Source organism: Myxocyprinus asiaticus, chromosome 6 (assembly GCF_019703515.2).
Source record: "Myxocyprinus asiaticus isolate MX2 ecotype Aquarium Trade chromosome 6, UBuf_Myxa_2, whole genome shotgun sequence".
In the NCBI taxonomy this organism is placed as follows: Eukaryota; Metazoa; Chordata; class Actinopteri; order Cypriniformes; family Catostomidae; genus Myxocyprinus; species Myxocyprinus asiaticus.
In genome coordinates this window covers 2,924,819-2,949,708 of record NC_059349.1, presented here as the reverse complement: position 1 = coordinate 2,949,708, position 24,890 = coordinate 2,924,819, and the positions used below count along the sequence as shown (strand labels likewise).

At 38.4% G+C, this 24,890-nt stretch overlaps 1 protein-coding gene across 2 annotated transcripts in view; it reads right to left on the bottom strand.

Annotated features, from left to right (window-relative positions):
* LOC127442945 (zinc finger protein 239-like) overlaps positions 1–24,890 on the bottom strand; it is an 88,556-nt gene that overhangs the window by 3,518 nt on the left and 60,148 nt on the right. The window contains exon 1 of one of the 2 annotated variants that reach the window (XM_051701361.1): positions 22,854–23,142. The exons of the other annotated variant lie outside the window; for it this stretch is intronic. Coding sequence (XP_051557321.1) covers positions 22,854–22,938 — 85 coding nt within the window. The 5' untranslated portion in view covers positions 22,939–23,142. Of the gene's footprint in view, positions 1–22,853; positions 23,143–24,890 lie in introns of those variants that run through there. 2 annotated transcript variants of the gene reach the window in all.

The window sequence follows — 24,890 nt, the reverse complement described above, 5'->3', positions numbered from 1 at the left end:
AGAAGTCTCACACACAAACAGTCAACCAAACTCAATTCATACCCATTAGTCAAGGATTTTTGCACATCTGACAGTTGTAAGGATTACATCTGATTGGTTAAATTTCTTTAAACAAACAACATGCTTAGGATGGAAAGGGCATATTGACTCTTATGATTCTGATAATGAGTGTGAATGTACCACAAGTCCTTATGCTATGTTTAGAAACTTGCCACTTCAGAGACAGCTCTCTAAGTTCTCTTCTCAAGGCCTACACACACACATCAGCAGAACCACAAACATCATTTCTAACTCTACTATTAAATGTCACTTTAACACCTTAAGGGACTGATATTCAACTCATACAGGTTCTCTTTCTTCAAAGAGTGGAAGGGTTCAGAATCACATAATGTAAAGTGGACCAGAAGATTAACTTTCCTCACAATTTCTCCCTGTGCTTACAGTAATGAATTGTATGTTTCTTTAGAAAACTTGATGAGCTGAAACTCTTCTCACATAAAGAGCAGTGGTACGGCTTCTCTCCAGTATGTGCTCTTTCATGCTCTTTCAGGGTTCCTGACTGAGTGAAACTCTTCTCACAGTGTGAGCACTTGTAGGGTTTTTCTCCAGTGTGCAGTTTATGTTCTTTGAGGTGAGGTTTTATGTTCTTTCTAGCCATAGGATCAAAAAAAATAGGCCTGTGATGTAGCCTACAATAAACCTAATGTATTCTAAACATGAACTGCACACAGAATAAAAGACAGTTTAACCCGTTAAGCAGTCGGCACCTCATTGAAAATAAACAGTCATTTTCTAGGCTACTTACTCAAAAGCATAAATTTTTTGTTGAGCAAAATTAACACGTCGACATGGTCTGGTGAAAGACAGGACTCGACTCACCTGAGACGGCTATCCTGCGCTTGAAAAAGCCTGCACAGCAGAAAAATAATGTACAGGCATGCACAGATGTAAAGAAGACTCAAATGTGTGAGAGAAGGAAGAAGCACGTGCAGCCTGAGGTGAAATGAAACTTTGTATCTGCTCCAGATATCCCCTTTTTAAAATAATATTTGCATTATTAATTCTATTTAAAATATGTAACATTGATATGACAGTAATTTAAGCGCAGCCTCTGTAAAAATATAAAGCCAAACAGAAATGTGTAAAAATGATGATCAGTTTAATGGGGGGAAATATTAACCGACTAGTAATTCCAGTGCGACTAGCAGCATCAGAACCGTTTAGTCGACTAGTCTCGCACATCCCTACTTTTTAATTTACAAACCTGGAGTCCGACAGCATTGAATCAGTATTAATGTATCATATCTAATAATCATTCAGTGGAGATAACTGAAGAATATTTGCGAATGTCACTTTTTTCCTGTTATACTTTTTTCCCCTTGTTCCTGTCAATGTTGTCATGATTCCCCTTGCACAGACTTCAAAGTGGGAATTTACCTTTTTTCTTTTTGACAGTTTTGTCACAGATACATTTTCAGCTACAAATCACGAATTTGCACATATACGTGAGCAGGGCCGTTTCTAGGCATAGGCGAACTAAGCGGTCGCATAGGGCACCACCTGCTTGGAGAGCGCCAAAGAGGAGGCCTCTGCCATATGATGGGGACGCCAATAGGGATCTCAACTAGGGTGCCATAATGGTCTGAAACGGTACTGTGCACAAGTGCCGCGCTGCCACGTGTAATGTTCTACCACTTAAAGAGGGCTTGTTTAACAGAAATTAAGATAAAGCAGTTATCTTTTGCAAGCAGCAATTATCAAGACCAATCTAATATAAGTGGTATGCTGCAGTAAGCATAAAAGTCAACAAAAGCACATTTTTTACACCAGGCTCAGTGGGACTCAAACAACCAACTGTGGTACATTTGCAGTGTTAGCAGGAAGACTCAAGATCTAAAGATTTCATTCAATCAGGCATCTTATCAAATTAAAATCCTTCTAGCATTCTGTTGGCGCTCCTATCGCACGTTAAATCACAAAGTGTTTTCTTGACTTCAATGTCTACATCCATGTTCCTCTTAAAAGGGAAGTATCATCTGTTGCTGTGTGCATTTCTGCGTTTCATTAACAGCATGTTTTTGCTGCTCTAATACAAGAAATAATCAAATCAAAACAAGGCAAAACTAATTCCTATATACAATTGTTTTGTTTTATTAGAGTCATTCTGGCATCTTACATTGTAGAGATTTGCAATATTATGGGTCACTGTAAACTACCAATTATTTTTATTAGTGATAGGACTTAAAGCTTCCTAACAACGAGGCTTTAATCACAAACGTCTGAAATTCCAAAGCTTCATTACTCAAGTTTCCGCATACAGTTCAATTTTCTGCATCTGCTGGTCAAAACAAACTCCCATTAATGCTCTACTAATTTAGCTTAACATTATATTTTAAGTTAACAATGCAATTTTTTAATTTTGCTCCATTCACTATGTATATGTGCTTGTGGTTGGGGCAGTAACAATTAGTAGCAGGTAAGTATTTGCATTACTTTATTGGGATAAAATCTGTGCTGAATTAATGCTTCTTTTAAAGCAGATATATTTAGTAGACTGAAGCTTAACACATCATGGATTGTGTCTGGTTTGATGCAGGCTTCTACAGAAGTCTCGGTGTCAAACAGCACATCATTTTCTTTTTTTTTTTTTTTTTTACATATTTGCCTTTTGATCTGCATCTTATGGCATTCACCAATCCCTTGACCTTTTAGACTAACATTTTAAATGCAAGAACTAATTGAAGGCATTACCCCCAACTGAAGTTAATTGCCTTGTTTTGTCCCCCCCGCAACACCACTCTATGCCATGCTTCTAAGCGTCCCATGACACCGCAAATGTGGTTTATAAATAAGCTTTTAATTTCCCTTCATACGGCATTGTTTATCTTTGCAGGGGTATTGCACAAACCATGCTCGCCCTTATAGGGCTCAAATGCAGATGCTGTTAATCCTTTTTCAAAGGTTTCGCACAAACAACGTCACCCTTATTGAAGGGCTCAAACACAAATGTTGTTCATCCTTTTGCAGGAGGTTTGCACAAATGACATCACCCTTTTTGTAAGGGCTCAATACAAACATTGTTTGTCCTTTTGCAGAAGTACTGCACAAAATATGCCCGCCCTTTTCACAAGGGCTCAATCACAAGCATTGTTTACCCTTCTGCAAAGATATTGCACAAACAAGACTCACCCATTCACAGAGGCTCAAAAATAAACATAAGCTAGCATATCCTTCTACAGGCTTGTGTTTACATAATTAATTTATATTTCTTGTTCTTTTAGATTTGTCCCTCACCTTCTGAAGACCTGGTTGTTATCCTGAGTCTAATTGGATGGTTTTGTATTTTCTTTTAGGGGGCATATGTTTTTTAATTAGATTCTAATTCCTTTTGGGGAAAGCTCCTCTCCCCTGCTGTTATCGCCTTCCGGCAGGATCTGATGGTTTCAGCAAGAATCCGAGTGCTGCACATCATCCCGAGTCTTTTCTTTGCAGAGTCCTGGGGATCAACAGCACTGCACATTTTGTATGTCTCTCTCATTTAACACACCTGATTCAAATCATCTGCTCATTGGCAGAGAGATCCATGAACAGAACTGAGTGTGTCACGTAAGTGAGCCATACAAAATGTGAAGTGCTGTAATGGCCTCAGAAACAGAATTGAGGACCACTAATAAAAGGATCTATTTTACTACTATAGACCTTTTGCCTATGAAATTAGCATTTGTTGTTCTCTGCAAGATGCAAAGTCAGGAGCAAAAGAAGCATTTATGATTTTGTTCAAGACTGGATTTGAACCCATAATCTCATGAATGTTCTGATTACAAGTCAGCAAACTTACTCTGAGCCACACTAGATGCACTGAGAAGCAAAAGCAAAACAGGATACCAAAATGAGAGGCAGCACACAGACGTACAGTGGCTATAAAAAGACTACACACCCCTGTTAAAATTGTAGGTTTTTCAGGTGTAAAAGATGAATCCAAGATAATCATGTCAGAAAAAAGGAAAATTAAAAACTTAAAATTACCTGGTTGCATAAGTATGCACACCCTTTTACAATGTGACTATGTTTGGAATTAACCAATCACATTCAAACTCTTACTCAAAAGTAATTATAATCCTTTGGTCATCAATTAAGTGATGCTGATTAACCCTGAATAAAAATCAGCTGCTTTGGTAGGATTTTCTTGGCATCATCTTACTGCTGAAGCCATGGTCCGCAAAGAGCTTACAAAGGATAAACGGGATCTCATTGTGAAGAGGTACCAATCAGGAGAGGGATACAAAATCATTTCCAAAACATTAGATGTGCCATGGAACACCATGAAGGCCATCATCAACAAGTGGAGAAAATGGGGCACCACAATGGTATACCAAAGAACAGGGTGCCCATCAAAAATTTATAAAAAAAAAACAAAAAAACAAAACAAAAAAGAAAACAAGAAGAAAACTTATCAGGGAGGATGCCTACAGCAACATTAAAGGAGCTGTAAGAATACAGTTGAAGTCAGAAGTTTACATACACCTTAGCCAAATACATTTAAACTCAGGTTTTTCACAATTCCTGACATTTAATCGTAGAAAACATTCTGTCTTTTAGAATCACTATTTTAAGAATGCAAAATGTCAGAATAATAGTAGAGAGAATGATTTATTTCAGCTTTTATTTCTTTCATCAAATTCCCAGTGGGTCAGAAGTTTACATACACTTTGTTAGTATTTGGTAACATTGCCTTTAAATTGTTTAACTTGGGTCAAATGTTTTGAGTAGCCTTCCACAAGCTTCTCACAATAAGTTGCTGGAATTTTGGCCCATTCCTCCAGACAGAACTGGTGTAAGGTTTGTAGGCCTCCTTGCTCACATACACTTTTTTAGTTCTGCCCACAAATTTTCTATCGGATTGAGGTCAGGGCTTTGTGATGGCCACTCCAATAACTTGACTTTGTTGTTCTTTAGCCATTTTGCCACAACTTTGGAGGTATGCTTGGGGTCATTGTCCATATGGAAGACCCATTTGCTACTGAGCTTTAACTCTGTTTTTGTCCGATTTTTGTCCCCATGTGCACTTGCAAACTGTAGTCTTGCTTTTTTTATGGCATTTTTTGGAGCAGTGGCTTCTTCCTTGCTGTGCAGCTTTTCAGGTTATATCGATATAGGACTCATTTTACTGTGGATATAGATACTTGTCTACCTGTTTCCTCCAGCATCTTCACATGGTCCTTTGCTGTTGTTCTGGGATTGATTTGCACTTTTCACACCAAACTACGTTCATCGCTAGAAGACAGAATGTGTCTCCTTCCTGAGAGGTATGATGGCTGCGTGGTCCAGTGCTGTTTATACTTGTGTACTATTGTTTGTACAGATGAACGGGGTACCTTCAGGCATTTGGAAATTGCTCCCAAGGATGAACCAGACTTGGGGAGGTCCACAATTTTTTTTTGGCTGATTTCTTTTGATTTTCCCATGATGTCAAGCAAAGAGGCACTGAGTTTGAAGGTAGGCCTTAAAATACATCCACAGGTACACCTCCAATTCAGTGCACCTTATATCAGAAGCTAATTGGCTAATTGTCTAAAGGCTTGACACAACTTTCTGGAATTTTCCAAGCTGCTTAAAGGCACAGTTAACTTGGTGTATGTAAACTTCTGACCCACTGGAATTGTGATAGCCAATTAAAAGCAAACCAATCTGTCTATAAACAATTGTTGGTTACTTGAGTCATGCACAAAGTAGATGTCCTAAATGACTTGCCAAAACTATAGTTTGCTAATATTAAATCTGTGGAGTGGTAAAAAAAAATGAGTTTAAATGACTTCAACTGTATCTGGCAAGTACTGGTCACTCGCTGCATGTGACAACAGTATCCCATATTCTTCATATGTCTGGGCTTTGGGGTAGGGTGGCAAAATGAATGCCATTACTCAAACAAAATAAAATATCCAAGCCCACCTAAATTTTGTCAAAACATATATCCAATCACCCACAACCATGTGGGAAAAAGTTTTGATCCTATGACACCAAAATACAACTTTTTGGCCATAATTTTATAAGGTATGTTTGGCACAAAAATAGAGATCATTCATCACCCAAACATCACCATACCCACGGTGAAGCATGGTGGTGGAAGCATCATGCTATGGGGCTCCTTCTCTTCAGCTGGGACTGGGGCACTAATCAAGACAGAAGGAATCATGATAGTGCCAAATACCAATCCATTTTGACACAAAACCTGCAAGCCTCCATTATAAAGCTGAAGATATAGTGGAATTTTGTCTTTCAGCACGATAATGACCCCAAACACAAACCTAAGTTAACAAGGGAATGGCTTCAGAAGATCAACGTTTTTGGGTGTGTCTTTCTGGGTTCTTCAATGGAAATGATCACCAGTACTCTGGAAGGTGTTACCACCTGAATCATTGAATTCCATTAATTTCCAAATTGAAAAGCCTTTTGTTTCCATTTGATGCAATTATCCTTCTGGTCTGGATATTTAAGGGCAACTGGCAAAAGGCTCGGCGGAATCATGTAGCCCAATGAACCCCATGGTGTTGTGCGTTATAAACATTTATTCTGAAATTATCGGCTTAAAGTACATTATGTTAAATCCATGTCATCACAAATCTGCGATCAAGAAATAGTACACACTAATGGCCCAGCATTGGAGCATTGGGCACGTCTTCTGGGACCTTATCTTTCTGACTAACTATCTGGCATTAACTAAGTGTCCCTAGACTGTAGAGACTAAATATAATCATTTCAATATAATCAATCAACGTAATGTAGATCAGCTCATCTAAATAGTGTTAGTCATTACCTCTGACTACTGTAATATTACTCCAGTTAAGGGTATATAGGAAACTATAGGGATTAATCAAAAGAACTGTCTGGATACAATAATAACTAGAATCTCAATTTAAATTGCAATTGAAGTCAGATTAAACTAATAATGGAGTGAGATTCAGTCTAACCCAGGGGTGGGGAACTCATTTGGGGTAGGGGGCCATATTGGCCAGAATATCACATTAGGTGGGCCAGGAAATTAGCCTACATCTGACCACTTGTCATTAGCCGCGTTTCCACTATTGGGCCAAATAAGGGGCGTGCTATTGCGTGCCAGAGCAAGCTGCGTTCCCACTGTCACTTCCGGGGCTTCACCATGCCTCCTCGGGGCTTCTGGGCCAACGGCCAAGCACCCTGGTCCACCGATTACCCTTGGGCAAAAGAAGGCCAACTGGGTACTGAGCTTTAATGGCTGTAATGTCTTGGAGTCATCATTGTGCTGTTTGAAAATTTGGTCTGATGACAATGTGCAACATCAGATCAACGTGGCGTCTGCTGAACTAAGACTTGATTAAGTATATTGTCGCCAAATTTGCCAAGTTGTGTATCCAGTGCACAATGGTACGGGTTCAGGAAAAAAAATTAAAAATTGCAGACACCGAACAAATCTGTGTTCATTCTGAGGGCTAGCTTGATACCTCAGCTTGAGTTTCTCTCTTGCTTGTAAAATGGTCAGGGTCTGTGAAATTGGCACCAGGGCTGCATATTAAGGGCGTGTTTTAGGGCAAAGCTGCAGGGCTATTGGCCCTATTGGAATGCAGATCGATTTTGGTCTTGCGGCTTGAGGTAAAAGGCTATTGGCCCTGGCTGACCAGTTGATAGCCCTGGCTTGCACTGGCCCGATGGAGGAAAAGTGGCTTTTATGAACCATAAGCCTGATCATGAGAATGAGATGCAACCTATAATAGATCATTCAATTTAACACTTTATCACCCAAAATGAAATTCTATTGTAGATTTACAGATAACAACCATAATTGTCATCACATTACACTGAAATTTAAATTCAAAAGTACTTCATTTTAATTTTTAAGGAAGTTTTCAGAAAAACAGTAAGACAACAGCAGATGCACAATAAAAAAACAATGAGAATGAGAGATTATTAGACAAATGCTGATAAATGAGTATGCAAGCCAACTAAGTAGATTAGGCCCCTATATCTGTCAAAAGTGTTATAACAAACACAAACAAATTATTAAAATGGATTGTATACATTTTGATGACTGAGTATTGACATCTTTAAAGGAACATGAAGACATGTCTGTTTTAAGAAACAGACATACTCAATCTGGGCGCCAACAGGGCACCTTCAGTTGCAATGCTAACAGCATGAGATCAATCCACTCCAAGCTGGTCCAAGGACCCAACCAGCCAATTGAAAATATAATTAGTAGTGGTACTGTCTATCACTGGAATGAGTCCCACAAACTCTTCTGTGATTTTTAAACATTCGTCAACTCCCCTGATGAAAACGGCAAGTTGAGCCACAATATTGACATTTGTGCTCTTGTCGATTGCAATGGAAAAACGTGAACGTTTTAACCCTCTCTTTCAGTTGACTGTCCAAGTTTTTCAGCAAGTCTGTGACTTTATCTGCTACTGTTTTTCTCTACAAACTTATATTTGCAAAAGTTTGCCGCTTGTCAGGGGATACCGGTTCAGCTGCCTTCAACATGCATGTTTGAACAAATTCCCATTCACAATAAGGCTTTGATTTCGATGCAATTTCTAGGGCAATGATGAAACTAGCTTTCAAAACAGCATAGAGTAAAAACAGACTGTTGTTTATGAAGTGCTGCAATCAACTCATTTACCTTGTCGAACTTGGGTTTTAGAAAGGCACTATATAAATAAAACGTATTATTTATTATTATTATTATTATTATAGTGGTTAACTGTCAGCTTCGCAGAAGAAATGTGGTCGGAAAAAAATCTTGAATGATCACGATCGGAGATCACTAAAACGCTTGAAAGTCACATCATAAAAAAATCAACAGTAGAACTCACGGCTATGGTTAATAGTGAAAGTAAGAGCATTTCCACATGCACAATGCAATGAGACCTTACAAGATTGGGACTACACTTTATCTTGTGTGACCACAAGAAAGCCACTTGTTAGTGAGGCTAATCAGAAAAAACAACTTCAACTTGCTAGGGAGCATACAGATTGGACTGTGGAGCAATGGAAAAGGGTCATGTGGTCTGATTAGTCCAGATTTACCCTATTCCAAAGCGATGGGCGCATCAGGGTAAGAAGGAAAGCACATGAAGTGATGCACCTCTCAGTGCCCACTGTACAAGCCTCTGGAGGCAGTGTTATGATCTAGATTTGCTTCAATTGGTCAGGTCTAGGCTCAGCAATGTTATGCAGCAATAAAATGAAATCAGCAGAGTACCTGAATGTACTGAATAAACAGGTTATCCCATCAATGGATTTTTTCTTCCCTGATGGCACGGGCATATTCCAGGACGACAATGCCAAAATAAATCGGTCTCAAATTGTGAAAGAGTGGTTCAGGGAGCATGAAGAATTATTTTAACATGAATTGGCCACCACAGAGTCCTGACCTTAACCCTATTTAACCCTGGAGAAGGTTTGACTCTCCTGCCATCAATACAAGGTCTCGGCCAATAATGAATGCAACTCTGGATGGAAATAAATGTTATGACGTTGCGTAAGTTTGTCGAAACAATGCCACAATGAATGAGTGCCGTAATCAAAGCTAAAGACGGTCCAACGAAATATTAGAGTATGCAACTTTTTTTTGGCCAGGCAGTGTATGACAGATTGTTTTGACTTCCCAAGCGCGAGTCTGGTGAAACCAAGAAGTTTTAGGATGAAAGTCCTACCTGTCAATCAGCCACTGTGCTAAAACAAAATGTAAAAATTTGGCAGGTTACGAGCAGCTTTAAAGTGCATTTGCATGGACAAGATGCATGGACATTTTCTGCAATGTGTCTGATATCAACATGCAGTGACAGATGAGACAAGGTTGTTGCAGGGCTCCAGACTGCGACTAAAATGGTTGCAAATGCAACTAAAAATAATTTATTGCGACTGTAATTTAAAATCTAGTCGCCATTGGCGACAGTCGGGTTGGATGCGTTCATATGCAGTTTCGTCAGATATCATCTTGTGAGTTATTGAATACATCTATAGAGCGCGCACCAGTGTGTCTTGCGCAGCTTTTCACCCGTTCTGATGTGATGACGAGCTCGCTGCACGCACTCAACAACAACAAATCCAGCGGGAGAGAGTCGTGACCAAATGACTCTTCTGAACCGGATCTTTTTAATGAATCACCAGAAAAGAACTGAGGGTTTTAAACTCAGGAGCTCAGGGTAGCAGTTTGAATCAGATTCACTTTCTCAGCGAATCAGCCGTCAGTGAACTCACAACTGGGAGTGCAGACATTTCAAAATAAGAGTCCCATGCATATTTCGGGCTTCTTTATAATTAAAAGTCCAGTATTGTGTACCAATTTTTTTCTTTATTGATTGGGATTGGAGTAGCACAATAAACTGCATCTGGGATTTCATTCAATTTACACTCTTGTAGTCTCTGTGTGTATATATACATATATATATATAAATCAAAAAAATCAAATCACTTTATTGTCACACAGCCATATACACAAGTGCAATCGTGTGTGAAATTCTTGGGTGCAGTTCCGATCAATATAGCAATCGTGACAGTGATGAGACATATACCAATTTACAATATCATCAAATTAACACAACACAATTTAAACATCTGGTATACACATAATTACACTCAACAATATACAAATAATAACATACACTGTACAGTATACAATACGCACTATATTCAATTTATACACACATTATTCAATAAAAATAAAAATATATAAAAAAGTATATATAGTAGTATATATAGAATGTGCAGTATTGTACTGTATTTTGATCGTGGGAGATCAAGAGTTCAGAAGTCTGACTGCTTGGGGGAAGAAGCTATCATGGAGTCGGCTGGTGCGGGTCCTGATGCTGCGATACCGCCTACCTGATGGTAGCAGTGAGAACAGCCCATGGCTCGGGTGGCTGGAGTCTCTGATGATCCTCTGAGCTTTTTTCACACACCGCCTGGTATATATTTCCTGGAGGGAGGGAAGCTCATCTCCGATGATGTGTCTGGCAGTTCGCACCACCCTTTGCAGTGCTTTGCGGTTGTGGGCGGTGCTATTGCCTTACCAGGCGGAGATGCAGCCAGTCAGGATGCTCTCCACAGTGCAGGTGTAGAACCGTGTGAGGATGTGGCGGTTCATTCCAAACTTCCTCAGCTGTCTCAGGAAGAAGAGGCGCTGATGAGCCTTCTTCACAACAACTTCAGTGTGGATGGACCATGTGAGTTCCTCAGTGATGTGGACACCCAGGAACTTGAAGCTGCTGACTCTCTCCACCAGTGCTCCATTGATGGTGATGGGACTGTGATCTCTTCTCCTGAAGTCCACCACAAGCTCCTTTGTCTTACTGACATTGAGAGAGAGGTTGTGCTCCTGACACCAGTGTGTCAGAGTGTGCACCTCCTCTCTGTAGGCTGTTTCATCATTGTCAGTGATCAGACCTACCACCGTCGTGTCATCAGCAAACTTAATGATGGCATTGGAGCTGTGTGTTGCCACACAGTCATGTGTGTACAAGGAATACAGTAGTGGGCTGAGAACACAGCCCTGCGGGGCTCCAGTGTTGAGGGTCAGTGATGAGGAGATGTTGCTGCCTATTCTAACCACCTGGCGTCTGCTTGACAGGAAGTCCAGGATCCAGCTGCACAGCGAGCTGTTTAATCCCAGAGCCTCATCTAGCTTGGAGGGCACTATGGTGTTGAATGCTGAGCTGTAGTCTACAAACAACATTCTCACATAAGTGTTCTTTTTTTCCAGGTGGGAGAGAGCAGTGTGTAGTGTAGATGCAACGGCATCATCAGTGGAGCGGTTGTTGCGGTAAGCAAACTGCAAAGTAATCTCTGATTAGTATCTCAAAGCATTTGCTGATGATGGGGGTCAGAGCAACAGGACGCCAGTCATTTAAGCAAGTTATTTTGGATTGTTTTGGAACAGGCACAATGGTGGATGTTTTAAAGCATGTGGGGACTACAGACAGAGAGAGGGAAAGGTTGAAAATGTCCGTAAAAACACCAGCCAGCTGGTTCGCGCATGCTCTGATGACGCGGCCCGGAATGCCGTCTGGGCCCGCGGCTTTGCGGATATTCACCCGTCAGAAGGACATTTATATATATATATATATATATATATATATATATATATATATATGATCAAGCTTTTGACACAATTGAGGGACTTGTACACAACTATTACACAAGGTGTAAACATTCATTGATGCTCAAGAAGACAACACACTACTATATGCATACTATACGTTATGTAATTATCTGTAATGTAGATTGTGAAGAGCAGTATTAAATAAATAAAAAATATTTTATCTCTTATATTTGTATAAATTATGAAAGGGGTGTGAACATTTATGAGACAAAAGGGAATGCAAAGAATTATCTTAACTATATATTCTGTATATTAAACCTCAGATTAATGGGTTATCAGCTGTCCTTTCTTCTGCTTTCTATCTTGTTTCTGAACAGCAATCTAAATCGAGCATAATAACAATTTAATGATTTGGCGACTAAAAACAGACAATTGGCTCCTTAATGTTTCAGTTTAGGAGCCAATGGCTCCTTAATCATTTTTTTAGTCTAGAGCCCTGTGTTGCAGAGTTTTTAAAATCAAATGTAAGACTTTTTAAGACCCTTTTCAAGACCTGAACATATAAAATTAATACTGTATTCCCATCCCAAAACAAACCCACACAATCTCAAAATAAATCATGTATCACAGACTCTTACTTAAACAGGCAGGGGCACACATTCAACATGGCCTTAACATTGCTTATCAGTACAACAGGGTAGGATATATGCAAGTTTAAAATAATGCATGTTTTCCACATTTCACACACAAAATTGGTTTATGTACCATTATATAAATAAATACAAATTAGAGGTCGACTAATATTGGATTTTGCTGATACAATAATGTGTTGAAAGAAAAGCAATTAATCTGCCAAAACTTTTTTTAAATTTGTAGCCTATATTAAATGTTCTTAGTATTTCCTTCCTGTGATGGGGAAGGCCAGACAGAGTCCAAATTGAATTCAATTCCAGATGCAGTTTATGGTGAAACCAAAATACCAATAACTAGATTTGATTCATAGCATGGAACTTTTAACTTTAAAGGCTGAAATAGACCGGAGACTCTTATTTTGAAATGTATGTGCTTCACTGCTTCCAGCTGCTCATTCCAACAGATTTGGGAGATAAAACGTGCACTCCTACAAATCTACAGTGTATTGCAATATGTAGGGCTTTACTGGTTGTTTAGATCAGTGTTACTATCAGAAATAATTAATAATTATTTTTGTAGTTATTAATTAATATTTAAATTAATCAATTTAATCTAACTCATTAAAACCTCATATGGGGCTCCAGTAAATGTAGTGTGCTACGTTTAGGAGCAAGTTTGGTAATTATTAAAATCAATAGAACAATGATGAGAATCAGTGTTAGCTTTTTTTAATCCTTTAAATCAACAATTATCAAAGATAATCATTAATTGTTAACATCGATGAAACATTAATTAAAATTAACACTAGCTTATTGATCATTCAAATTCAATCATCAAAGATAATTATCAATTATCAAAAATCAACAGAATATTAATAAGGATTAACATTGACAGGGCACCACCCTGAAATCAGGGACTAATAACCAAATAGTATAACAGTCTCAATATTAGATTGTTTTCTTAGAAAAATCTACATCCGAAGAATATCGATTTTCTGGAAAAAACAATGAATGAAGGTTTGAATCCGAGCACTGACATCCCGTCAGCATGACACAGGTGTATGCAAAACAAACCAAAACACTTCTCTTTGTAATATAAACAAAGTTTATTTATGCAGTAATATCAATTAATAATTAATACAATGCAGTCAATAAACTTCCGACTTACAACTACAAACTAAACAGTGATATGATTTGATATGGAAATAAAATAATCCTATAACACATAAGGTGTGTGTGTGTGTGTGTGTGTGTGTGTGTGTGGATGTGGGGTTAGTATGAGAGAGAGAGAAGTGACAGCCCTAAAGCCGATTTCGCGATAGTGGGAGAGAAAGCAGCTCTCAGTTTATCACTCAGAGACGTGGTTTTACGAGCGGGGCTCATAAAAGTCCCGCGTTATTTGACTCTTTAATGGATGAACTCAGTTGCTGTCTCACCCGCGATGGCGAAACTGCACAACAATCCAATTTGGTTGGACCACAATACAGCAAAACAAATTTGTGATAATTAATACCCTGAGTATTAATAATGAGTGGACATGGCGGTCCGTAAACTGTACAAGCAAAAATCTTGAAACACAAGAATAACACGCTATAATATTCTATCTCTGCCCAGACGTAAACCTCTTACTTGAATCGCATGAGGACACAGGTAGAATGTGTTTTCCTCCGTCCTTTAACTCTGACCCGGTTCCTCGAGGCTCGGGTGATGACGGGAGGCTCGCTCTGTCGGCGGGCGGTACGGCTGTTGATTCTCGGCGGGCTGGCGGAGAACTCAGAAATGTCGACTTGATTGAAGATGGAAGAGAAATCTTTAATCTCTTCATTTCTGTAGGCAAACGGATGAAGATGCGAATTGCTCAGTGGTCTCCTTCGGATCCGTTAGAGTGTTCAGTTGAACACAGAGTAATCTCAACTCGTCCAGCGAGATGGAGATTGTATGGCCACAGTTTCAAGTCTGACGTTACTTCCTTGTGCCACGAGGTTGCACATGAGAGCAGCGAAGAGCTGCGTCCACACGCTGCAAACAAAGTCGCTGGAAGCAAATCCCGGAAGCATTTCAGAGGTATTTCAACTCCTGATGATGTCATGTTTGAGGGACGTTCTGTTGTGTGCCTCATCCAATAGGAGTTGAGAGTTCGATCCTTTAGTGAGCAAGGCTTCATGGATTTGTAGTCTGTTTTGGACTCACTTTGTTTGATTTTGGTGCGATTTTTATCAGTAAGATTTATGACTTGGAAGGTGGGGGCTTGAGTTAGGTTTTTACGACTGTATTAGGCCTGCCTTTGTCTTCTATCTGAATACATGAGGCCCAACAAATATAAACAATTATAAGTAAACACTTTTATATTTCATCAACACTATATCATTATCATCATTAACAGTTGATGTTGTCATAAATTTCCGATATAGCTTAATGATTGTGAACTGCTCTGCAACAGCTGGAAACACTCACAATCCCCCGCGTGCTTGGAGCACATACAACAGTGTCACGTTTTCACTTTGAAGAATGCAGCGCATGCACTTATATAATAAATCGTATTCTTTTGAAGTTTGATAATCACATTAGGTCATATCACGATTCCCGTCTTTCCGCCCCCAAATTTAAGACCTCTTCAAATGATAATTAAGACTTTTGTTGTATCATTTAAGATATTTAAGATTATGTCTGACCTTAAATTTGGGAAAGACATTTTAAGACTGTTTAAGGATCCTCAGGAACCCTGTAAGATACAAGCACATCTGAAGCTCAGTTACACAGGTACTCCACTAAAATAACTGAGAATTCTGCTATAAATATCATGTTTGCACTTACATTAATTCCAAGTAATTAGCAGAAATGGTGTGCCGATTTTGCACACTTTCTTTTTAATCTTGTCATTTTTTTTGTTTTTTTGTTGATATGTTATAATGCTGTAACCGGCAGTATTGCACTGATGATTGATGTGTGCAGTCATAAATGCAGACAGCCTCCCCTAGAAATCCAATCTGTCAATTGTCAAACAACATCTGGAATCATTCATCAATGTTTACATTTTTTTTTTTTTATATATCGGTAAATGGATTATAATGTGTTATAATAATAATTTATAAATCTTTACAAACAAAAGAAAAATGTTTTAAAACAGCAGTTTTTTTTTTTTCAACAAAAAAACATTTTTCTTCATAACTTACTATTAATGTCAGCATGGGATGCAATATGAGATTGCAGTGAAAATCACACTGGGCACCAATAAAAAACTTACACAGGAAATCATTTTAAAAATAAACTGTCCAATCTCTACGATGCGCATTGTCACATTTTTTAACCGTGATGTATTGTGCCACGATTAACCAGTACACCCCTAATAATAATATTGTTATCATCTAGAAAATGCTATTTGAAACAGGTAACAGTAACAAAGACCATAACAGCAACTAAGACATACAACTTAACATTTTAACATTATTGTAACTGAAGGATTAATATTACTAGTTGTACAAAAAAACACTACAAAAAGGACAGAACCTGCTACAGTGTTACACACACAAATGCTTCCTTGTATTCAACTCAGCACGACTTGATACTTTAAGAGACATTAATAAGTTGAAAGGTGAGCAGCAAAAGCAACATTAACAGAATGTGCATGCTTGAAAATCTTGACGTGAGAGGGTTAACTTCTAGACACGACTGTACGGACCCTGTCCACATCACACCTATGATGATGTGGACTAATGGCAGAAAGAAGGTGTTTAGCAGCTGGTAAGAAGTTTTCCTGAAAGTTCTGAAATATAGATCCCTGCGAAACACAGAAATGGGCGTTTCCCAATCAGAGGCGGTTTTCAAACCGGGATGGGCGTTTTTCAACGGGTAGTATCCAGTCAAAGTAAGGAATCTCTATTTAGTAATCAGTGGGTGTTTCTAAACAAGGATGGGTATCCAATGAAAGTAATGAATCTCTCTGTAATAGGCAAATCGAATAAAGTGGTTGAAAAACGGCCACTGATTGGGAAAAATTTCCATTGCCAACCATTTCTGTTCTAAGAATCCACCAAAACAAACTCAAAAACAGTCTTTTTGGCCAGATTTTTTCCTAAAATAAAATAGTTCCAGGTCTTGACCACATAATGGTTCCATATCACTTCGCCACATTATTTCAGTTATTTCAAAGAGCTTTACAGGCTACCTAAGCAAGACCAACTAAGACTAACCAACTAAAACAAAGCCATTGGCTAAGTACATCAGATAAGAATGACAAACAATTTCTATAATATCCTAAATTTACTTCAATTTCTGTGGAAAGCACCCTCATGCTCCCTTTCTCTTTCACTCTTACCCACACTTACAAACATACATATGCACAAACATTGAGACTCATGAGAAACAAACAGTGCCTTGATGTAAGCGCATCCCCGTGACTTGATCAATACAACAGTTTCTATATTAATCTAAACAACTTTTAATATCTGTGGAAAGCACACTCGCGCTCACCCTAAATACGTCTAAATACAATTATAATTTAATTTAATTATTTTTATACACACTTCATAATTGTATTTAATCAAACTACACAATGATGACACTAAGACTTTATAGATATTACGGTATCATTTTCTGTTAATGCATGATTTTCTGTAAAGCTGCTTCAAAACTGTGTGTGTTGTGAAAGGTGCTATACAAATAAAAATGACTTGACCCTCCCTAACTCTTTTGCTCTCACCCATGGACACACATAGACGCACAAAGACACTTGTGAGCAAGACACAGCCTTGATATCAACGGACCCCTGCGAATTATTTAAACAGTTGTTTAGCAACAGAAAAGCTGCTGAGAAATCTACTTAAACTAACATACTGGCGATTGGTATCGATGTTAGTTGACGTGAGCCAGAGCAAAAACAAGTAATCCAACACGTGATCTCTCGGTTTCTTTCTCTCTCTTGCTCATTCATGCACACACACACACTACCTTGTTACTACAGTAAGGTCTTAAAAGCAGGGCAAACCTTTTTACTAGTTCTAAAGTGACTCTGTGGCAGAAGTCGTTCGACACACAAGAGCGTTTTAGGGATGAAAACCAAAAAATGTCTTGAGACAAAACCCTGAAAGATGTTGTATGGTAACTGGAATAAGCTTAATAATTAAGGACAGACAGTTGAATTACTGAAAAATAATGCACACCCAAGGTGCTTCGTTTCCTGTCCACATTAACACCTCGGGATGTGCTTTTTTTTTTTTCAATAATTCTAAGGTCTGTGTAAGACTGGCACAAAATTGTTTGCATCACTTCCGGGAAAAGTCAAAGAACTCTGCGAGAACCAACGTCATAAAACTCTCACACAGAGGAGCATCTCCACCTGAGAAAACACACCCCACTGATTGGGGACCATAAAACGCAAATCAGTTATGACTTATCCTGTTCTGTAATGTAAAAGGTTTTCTGATCATACATGTCTGGTATCATTCAAGAGGTCTCAGTGCAACTGGTAAAACGGTCTCATTCCCTTTCAGCAAAGTCAAATCACAAGTAAGATTTAAGAACTTAGTAAAATACAGTATTCTATCAGTGGCATGACCCCTCCAAGGTCTCTCCCAGACCAGATGCAGATTAGGTGCATTCTTTGTAAACATCAATCAAACACTCAATCACAAGTTTCAGAGGTCTACCTTCAAACCCCTAAATTGTAAACCAAATCCTGAATAACATCAAACACACACATCTGAAATAACAATAGAATCGTCTTGGTATTTAAGGAGAGATGACAAGGGAATCAGGGTCTCTGTAGCCAGAAGATCCACACAGTAAACATTGTGTGTAGTTTTTTCACTACCAGGTAATTGCAGTTTGTTTTTATGTTTGGTAAATGTTTGAATGGAATACAACTTTAAATATATTATTATGTTTGGTTCACTGATAGCTTTGAGTTTGATTTATTATTTTAATTGGATTGTTTGAATGTATTACTATTACCTGGTAAATAAATTGTTATTATGATTCATTCTGAAGGACTGTTTTCTAGTATATTTCTTATTAACTACAAATCTATGGTCAGAGTTGGCTTAATTAAGCTACTTCAGAAGTAACCCATTAGTTAAATATGTAAAAGGCTAAACGGTAAACTGAGAACCTATTATAGAACTTAGCCAAGTAGAATTAAATGGGAATACTAAATGTAGGACCGAGAATCTGTAAAACAGAACTTAATTGACTGGGGCTAAACGGTGAGTCGAGAATCTATATGAACTTCAAATCAGACTAAACGGATAAAGCCAAGAACCTATAAGGACTTAGTCTAAAACTTACTAATATCTGAAACTGATGAATTTGTAGTTAAAGGACCTGTGTCTGACCAGCACAGGACCCAAATAACATTGAAATAACAAATGCAGTCTAGAAGAGAGAATTACTAAAATTCAGAGCATAGATACATCAACGAGGTTTTTCATAATTGGAGTCAGATGAAATAAAGAAAAGAATTAATGATAAGATTAATAAAAAAACATGGAACTCAAATCAAATAACCAAAGTATTATTTAATGTCGCGCACGATAAGACAGAACACGCAGGAGACCTTCAACCACGCCATCGGATACTGTCCTCGGACCAGTGGGTGACTTCCCCCTTACAGTCTGTTCTCAATACTCCTTACATATGCAGTAGATTCTGTGAAATTTGTCTTGTTTACATTCGGAATTCATGGAGCTCATAAGCTAACACAATATACGCAGCCATAATATACACTGATTACACTCCGTTATTGTAATTTATGATGACACTGATACTACTGCAAAGATGGGTGTATAAAAGTGTTAATTGGCAGAATACAGACAAAATTATGATGACAGGCATATCCTAATTTGGGCAGATGTGTGAATGGCTTTCACCAAAGACAGCACGTAAGTGAAGCAGCATATCAAACAACAGCATGAATGGGCACTTAAGAGCATTTGAGTAGATTTGATTCCTTTTGTAGACTAATTAAACAAAACAAAACCACAAAAAAAGCATGACATGGTCTTGGAAAATGTCTCTACGTGAATGATTATACAGATATAGGTAAATTTTGACCAGGACTGATCTTAACTGACTGAACGGGTATTAGCTGTCGGCCTTAAAGCAGGTGGAGCTCCAGGTCACACCTACCGATGATGTGGACCAATGACATTAAGGTGTTCAGCAGCTGGTACAAAGTTTTTCTGAGGGTTCGCACTGGCGAGCTGTTACAAACACCGAAATTAACTCAAAAACATTTTTTTGGCCCGATTTTGTCACAACGTTTCATAAAGTAATGTCACGCTGACGAAAGGACGACTAAAGCCTAAAGTATACTTCGGTCAGACACAGACAGGAAACGTGACACAAATCTCGTTATCATCAGAGTGCTCGAGCACTGATCAAATGCAGCCCGATTTTTCTAACCGTGTGTCTTTTAACGTGCAGAATTAGCATTTTCCATGAATTGTTTGCACTAATAAGTGGGTCCCCTCCTTGGCCTCGGACCAAGGAGGGGAGTACCTTCTCTTCACTACCCTTCCTGCATATAGCCCTTTTCACCGCGAAGATGCCAGATTCCCAATTATTTTGGACACGTTCCCCTTTGGACACTTTATGCCACCTTTTCTGTTGTTTATTATTTTAAATAAATGCCTCTCCGAGGCCTGACGCCACTCCCACTGTGTCCGTCTCTTGCTCACCCCACCACAATGGATAATTCCAAATGCTGTCCGTCATTTTGACAGATAACAAAGATAAACTTTTAAACCAAGCTCCCAATTTTTTTTTTCTAATCATCTTTACGAAGTTCGTATCTCATGTCGCGCTGTGAGTGTACACTCACTGAGCACTTTATTAGGAACACTATGGTCTGAATAAAGTGCCCAGTGTTGTCTTCTGCTGGTGTAGCCCATCCGCCTTAAAGTTCGAGGTGTTGTGCATTCTGAGATGCTATTCTGTTCACTACAATTGTACAGAGTGGTTATCTGAGTTACCGTAGCCTTTCTGTCAGCTCGAACCATTCTGGCCATTCTCCACTGACTTCTCTCATCAACAAGGCATTTCTGTCCACAGAACTGCAGCTCACTGGATGTTTTTTGATTTTGGCACCATTCTGAGTAAACTCTAGAGACTGTTGTGCGTAAAAATCCCAGAAATGTTCAGACCACTTCATATTTTAGACGCAAAAGCGCTAATCCTATTGGCTAGCACTCACATCACAGTCCGCATTTTGATTCAGCAAATCAGTTTGAGTGATCGCAGACAATGTGATTAATACAGAGTCCAATACCATGCCAGGCAATCTACCTGAAACAAGAAGTGAGCAAACAGTGAAGTCATCTTTGACTATTGTAAGTTAATGTTGTTAAACAGATGAAAACATTTTACATTTTGGTAACTTTTAGTGAGACTTAAATCTCTGAGCTCTTTATTGTTCGTCTTTTTCACTGAAACACTGAATGACCAATAATGTCCCATGTACAAACTGAAGGGGACAGACATTTGTGATTTCTTTCATAGAGTCATCATGTGTGTGACAACAATAATCTAATGTCATTGTATACATCTAAACCAGTGGTTCTCAATCCTGTTCCAATCTGGTCTTTTAAATGCATCTCCTGTGACCACTTCTGTTCGGATTTGGAGGGAAGTGTCTCTGTTTCATGACGACATACATCAGTCACACTGTCAGTGTGTTACTGCATGATAATAAAGCGCAACAAAGTCAGAAAAGACAAAGAAAGCGCAAAAAAAAAATTTGCGCTGTTTCTCCAAGATGTGGTAGAAATTTTATCTAAGCACAAACGCAACATGTCAAGCAGAATTATCCATTATTTTAGTGGATTACCTGTATTAAAGGAGCTTCAGGTTTTCGTGCTTCTCTGTTTTGATATCAGACACACTAAAAAAGATATGTCAAGCTCTCGTGATTGTATCCGCTTTTTACATTTTCTGATCGGAAAATTTCCGATTTTCCTTTTAAATCTGCTTATAAGCGGCAAAGTTTAAACTCTTGTTTTAATGCAGCAGTTGATTGACAAGTGAGGGGTGGCCCTTAAATGCTACTGGGATGTAAACAGGACAGATTAGCGTTTAAACCTCAAATGCGATGCAGTCGCATGCGTTTTTGACCACATTTGTATATGGATTATATGATATGATCACAAACCATTTTAGACCCTATTTAGACCTGACCGTTTTCTTAAACGCATCTTAACACCAGGTGGAAACAGGGCTTATCTTGAGGGAGCCCATCTTGTCTTGATGGAGCAGCTGAATGACCTCCTTGCTACAGGGAGAGTTTTATTTGCAGGACTGGAGCAATTGTACCTCGTTTTATTAAATGCTGCCAGGAGACCTGATATAATGAGGGCTGAAATAGATGCGATATACCTACAGCCTCCACATACATGGGAGCGCCCGTGCTCAAAACTGTTCTGGTGCATTGTGAGGACCCACTTTAGAGACAAGCTGTGGGTTAAACACTTCCAAATGCCAAGGGCTATGCACGAAAAATTGTGTACCAAGGTCGGACATTTTGTTGGGCCAGTCACATAAAGCTATCACGCTCAGGTCAAAACACATTTCCACCACCTTAATTCGCATTTTAACTAATGCGAAACTCTAGAAAATCCATCTCCTCCTAGGGCATTACATTTTAAGCAACTTTTGAGAGTTTATTCGTATATCAAAAGTTTCCATTCAGGATTTCTTATGTGCAATTTCAAAATGTGCATAAAAATAGTTGGAAGGAAACCCAGCTAATGGTATTGTCCTTTGACAGAATTTTAGAGAGAGAAAAAAAGATCAGTGACCAAGTCAACAGTGTAGACAGAGAGGTGAGACAAGCTTCTGAAATTGTTAAGGTAAGATCATTGAAATGGATATTAAGGATTTTTTGTTCTTTGGTTCTTGCTGACTGGACAAATGTTTGACAGCAATCATTAAATTATATTAAAGTAATATTATTAAAGTTCTATCAAAAAATGCTGATGTTTCTTAAAACACACACACACACACAGGGTTGTTACAAAACATTTTGGACCCTGTTCACACCAGTATTTATTGTTGACCATTTGTGATCAGATCACAATAGCAGGTGTAAACAGGGTCTGAGATACTCAAATCACACATCAGCAGTAATTAATGAAGAATCAAGAATGGACACCAACCTATTTGTTCCTCAGTATCTTCATTTTTCACTCTGTATGGTTCTGGATAACCCATGTCCTCTCTCTCCTCTTTAATAAAATCCATCTTTACAATAGTATGTCAGAAATTATTGACACACTTGAAGTTTGTCCTGCACTTCTGGAAACACTTCAATTCAAAGATGACAGGAATATTCACAGTATTTATTGGGAACTGTTTTGGGAGTGGATTCACCAGACCTGCCAAAAATTCAAAATATGAAGACAAAAACCTGCAACAGAATCAACAGACATATGAGTCGCGGCGCAGCCTTATGACGTCACAATACCATAGCGGTTCGGATATTCAAAATAAAAGTCCTATAACGTTACCTATTCCTTCTTTCACAAATGCATAGTTAATAATAACACGATTTACACAATATTGGAGTGGGAGTTAGGAGACAGACATTTCTAAGTGTAAAATATATTTTCTATAATTAAACAATAATTTAAGTATTTTGATTTTTATATTTCGTAATACTTGTAATACACCTGGGACTTTATGATGATTTATAATTATATAGCCTACAGTATATATATAAACTTTTTTTTTACAGATGTTACTGTTGCATCAAGTCAAAATCAGTGCTGTACCGTCAAATGTGCATTTCAGTGACAAACTAATATAAAATGTATAATAATGCACTTTTCTTTTTAGTTATTGAGTTTCTTTATTCTTTTTTCTTTTTTAACTAAGGACAAAAATCCTAGAGAAAACACTGACATATACTGTATATAATTTAATTTAATTTTATGTATTTTTTATTTTTTATTTTTTTTTTTTACATTAATTGTTCTGGTTTTAGACCACTGAGCCCCTGTTGACCACTAATATAAATAGATATTACAGGAGCGCATCGCATGGTGTTTCTCTAGAAACATCAGTGTTTCTGAGTCAAAAGCTCACCATCTTTTAGCTCATTCTCAATAAGTCCAGCATTGATGATCATGGACTTTTGGGCAAACTGAATAATATCTCGCCTTTTAATTGATCCGTAGTGATATCCAGTTTGTGAACGAATTGTTCTTTTGAACCAGTTCTTTTCAATTAACGAGTTGAACCAGTTCACAAACTCAGACTGAATAGTTTGAAACAGTTTGCGTCTCGAGTCAACACTGATCCACATGTTACTCTACCTTAACCTGTCACTCAGATGTGTCTGACACTCCAATTCGTAGTGAGCCTTTAACCGGGAGGAATATGATCCTAGAACTGGTGATATCTGCTTTTCCTAACTTTTCTTTGCAATGACCCGCTCCAAATAATTCACAAATAGGACTGAATGCTCCGGTCGCAACCATTCTCAAGTCAACAGTACAGTGGACTGAGAATTGCCTCTTTCGGAGGTGTCCGACATACTGAGATTCAGTGGCTGCATTCACAAAATCAGTGTTTGGGATTAAAACCGCATTTACTTACAGGTGTGAGACTTGAAATGTCCTGTTCATACAACATCATCTAGTAGTGGCTTGAATACTGTCTGTATGAACAAACAACCAAAGTTACAACTGTATTCTAACATCTGTATCCATAGTGACAGTCACTCAAGTAAATATTAAAGATGGTGATGTCGGTAACACCAGCATGTCTTTTCACAACTGACTCTGCATTATTAAAGTTGGCATGAAAGGGAAGTTGTAACCGAATTTACTTACATATTGTGACGTATTTCTGAGTGAAACAGGTTTATGAACAAGAAAAAATTTAGGGCGGGGATTTGTGTTTATCCACTGGTTGTTGATTGGATTGTGAAAATATGGGTGTTGCATAGCAGAAGGGAGGCAGATCTGAATGCGCGTTTGCAGTGGAGACACACACACCCCTACCACCGTGCTGCTCGAGTCAGAGCTGGTTTTTGGTGAAATTGAGCAGTGATCTCAACACATTTATGAATGAGTAAAGATAACAATACTTTAACGTTTTGAATCACAATATGCTGTGCATCCCAAGACAACTGCATTCAAAAATATAAATAAACTCCAGAGGCATTGGAAGCGTTGTATTCGTCTCGAACA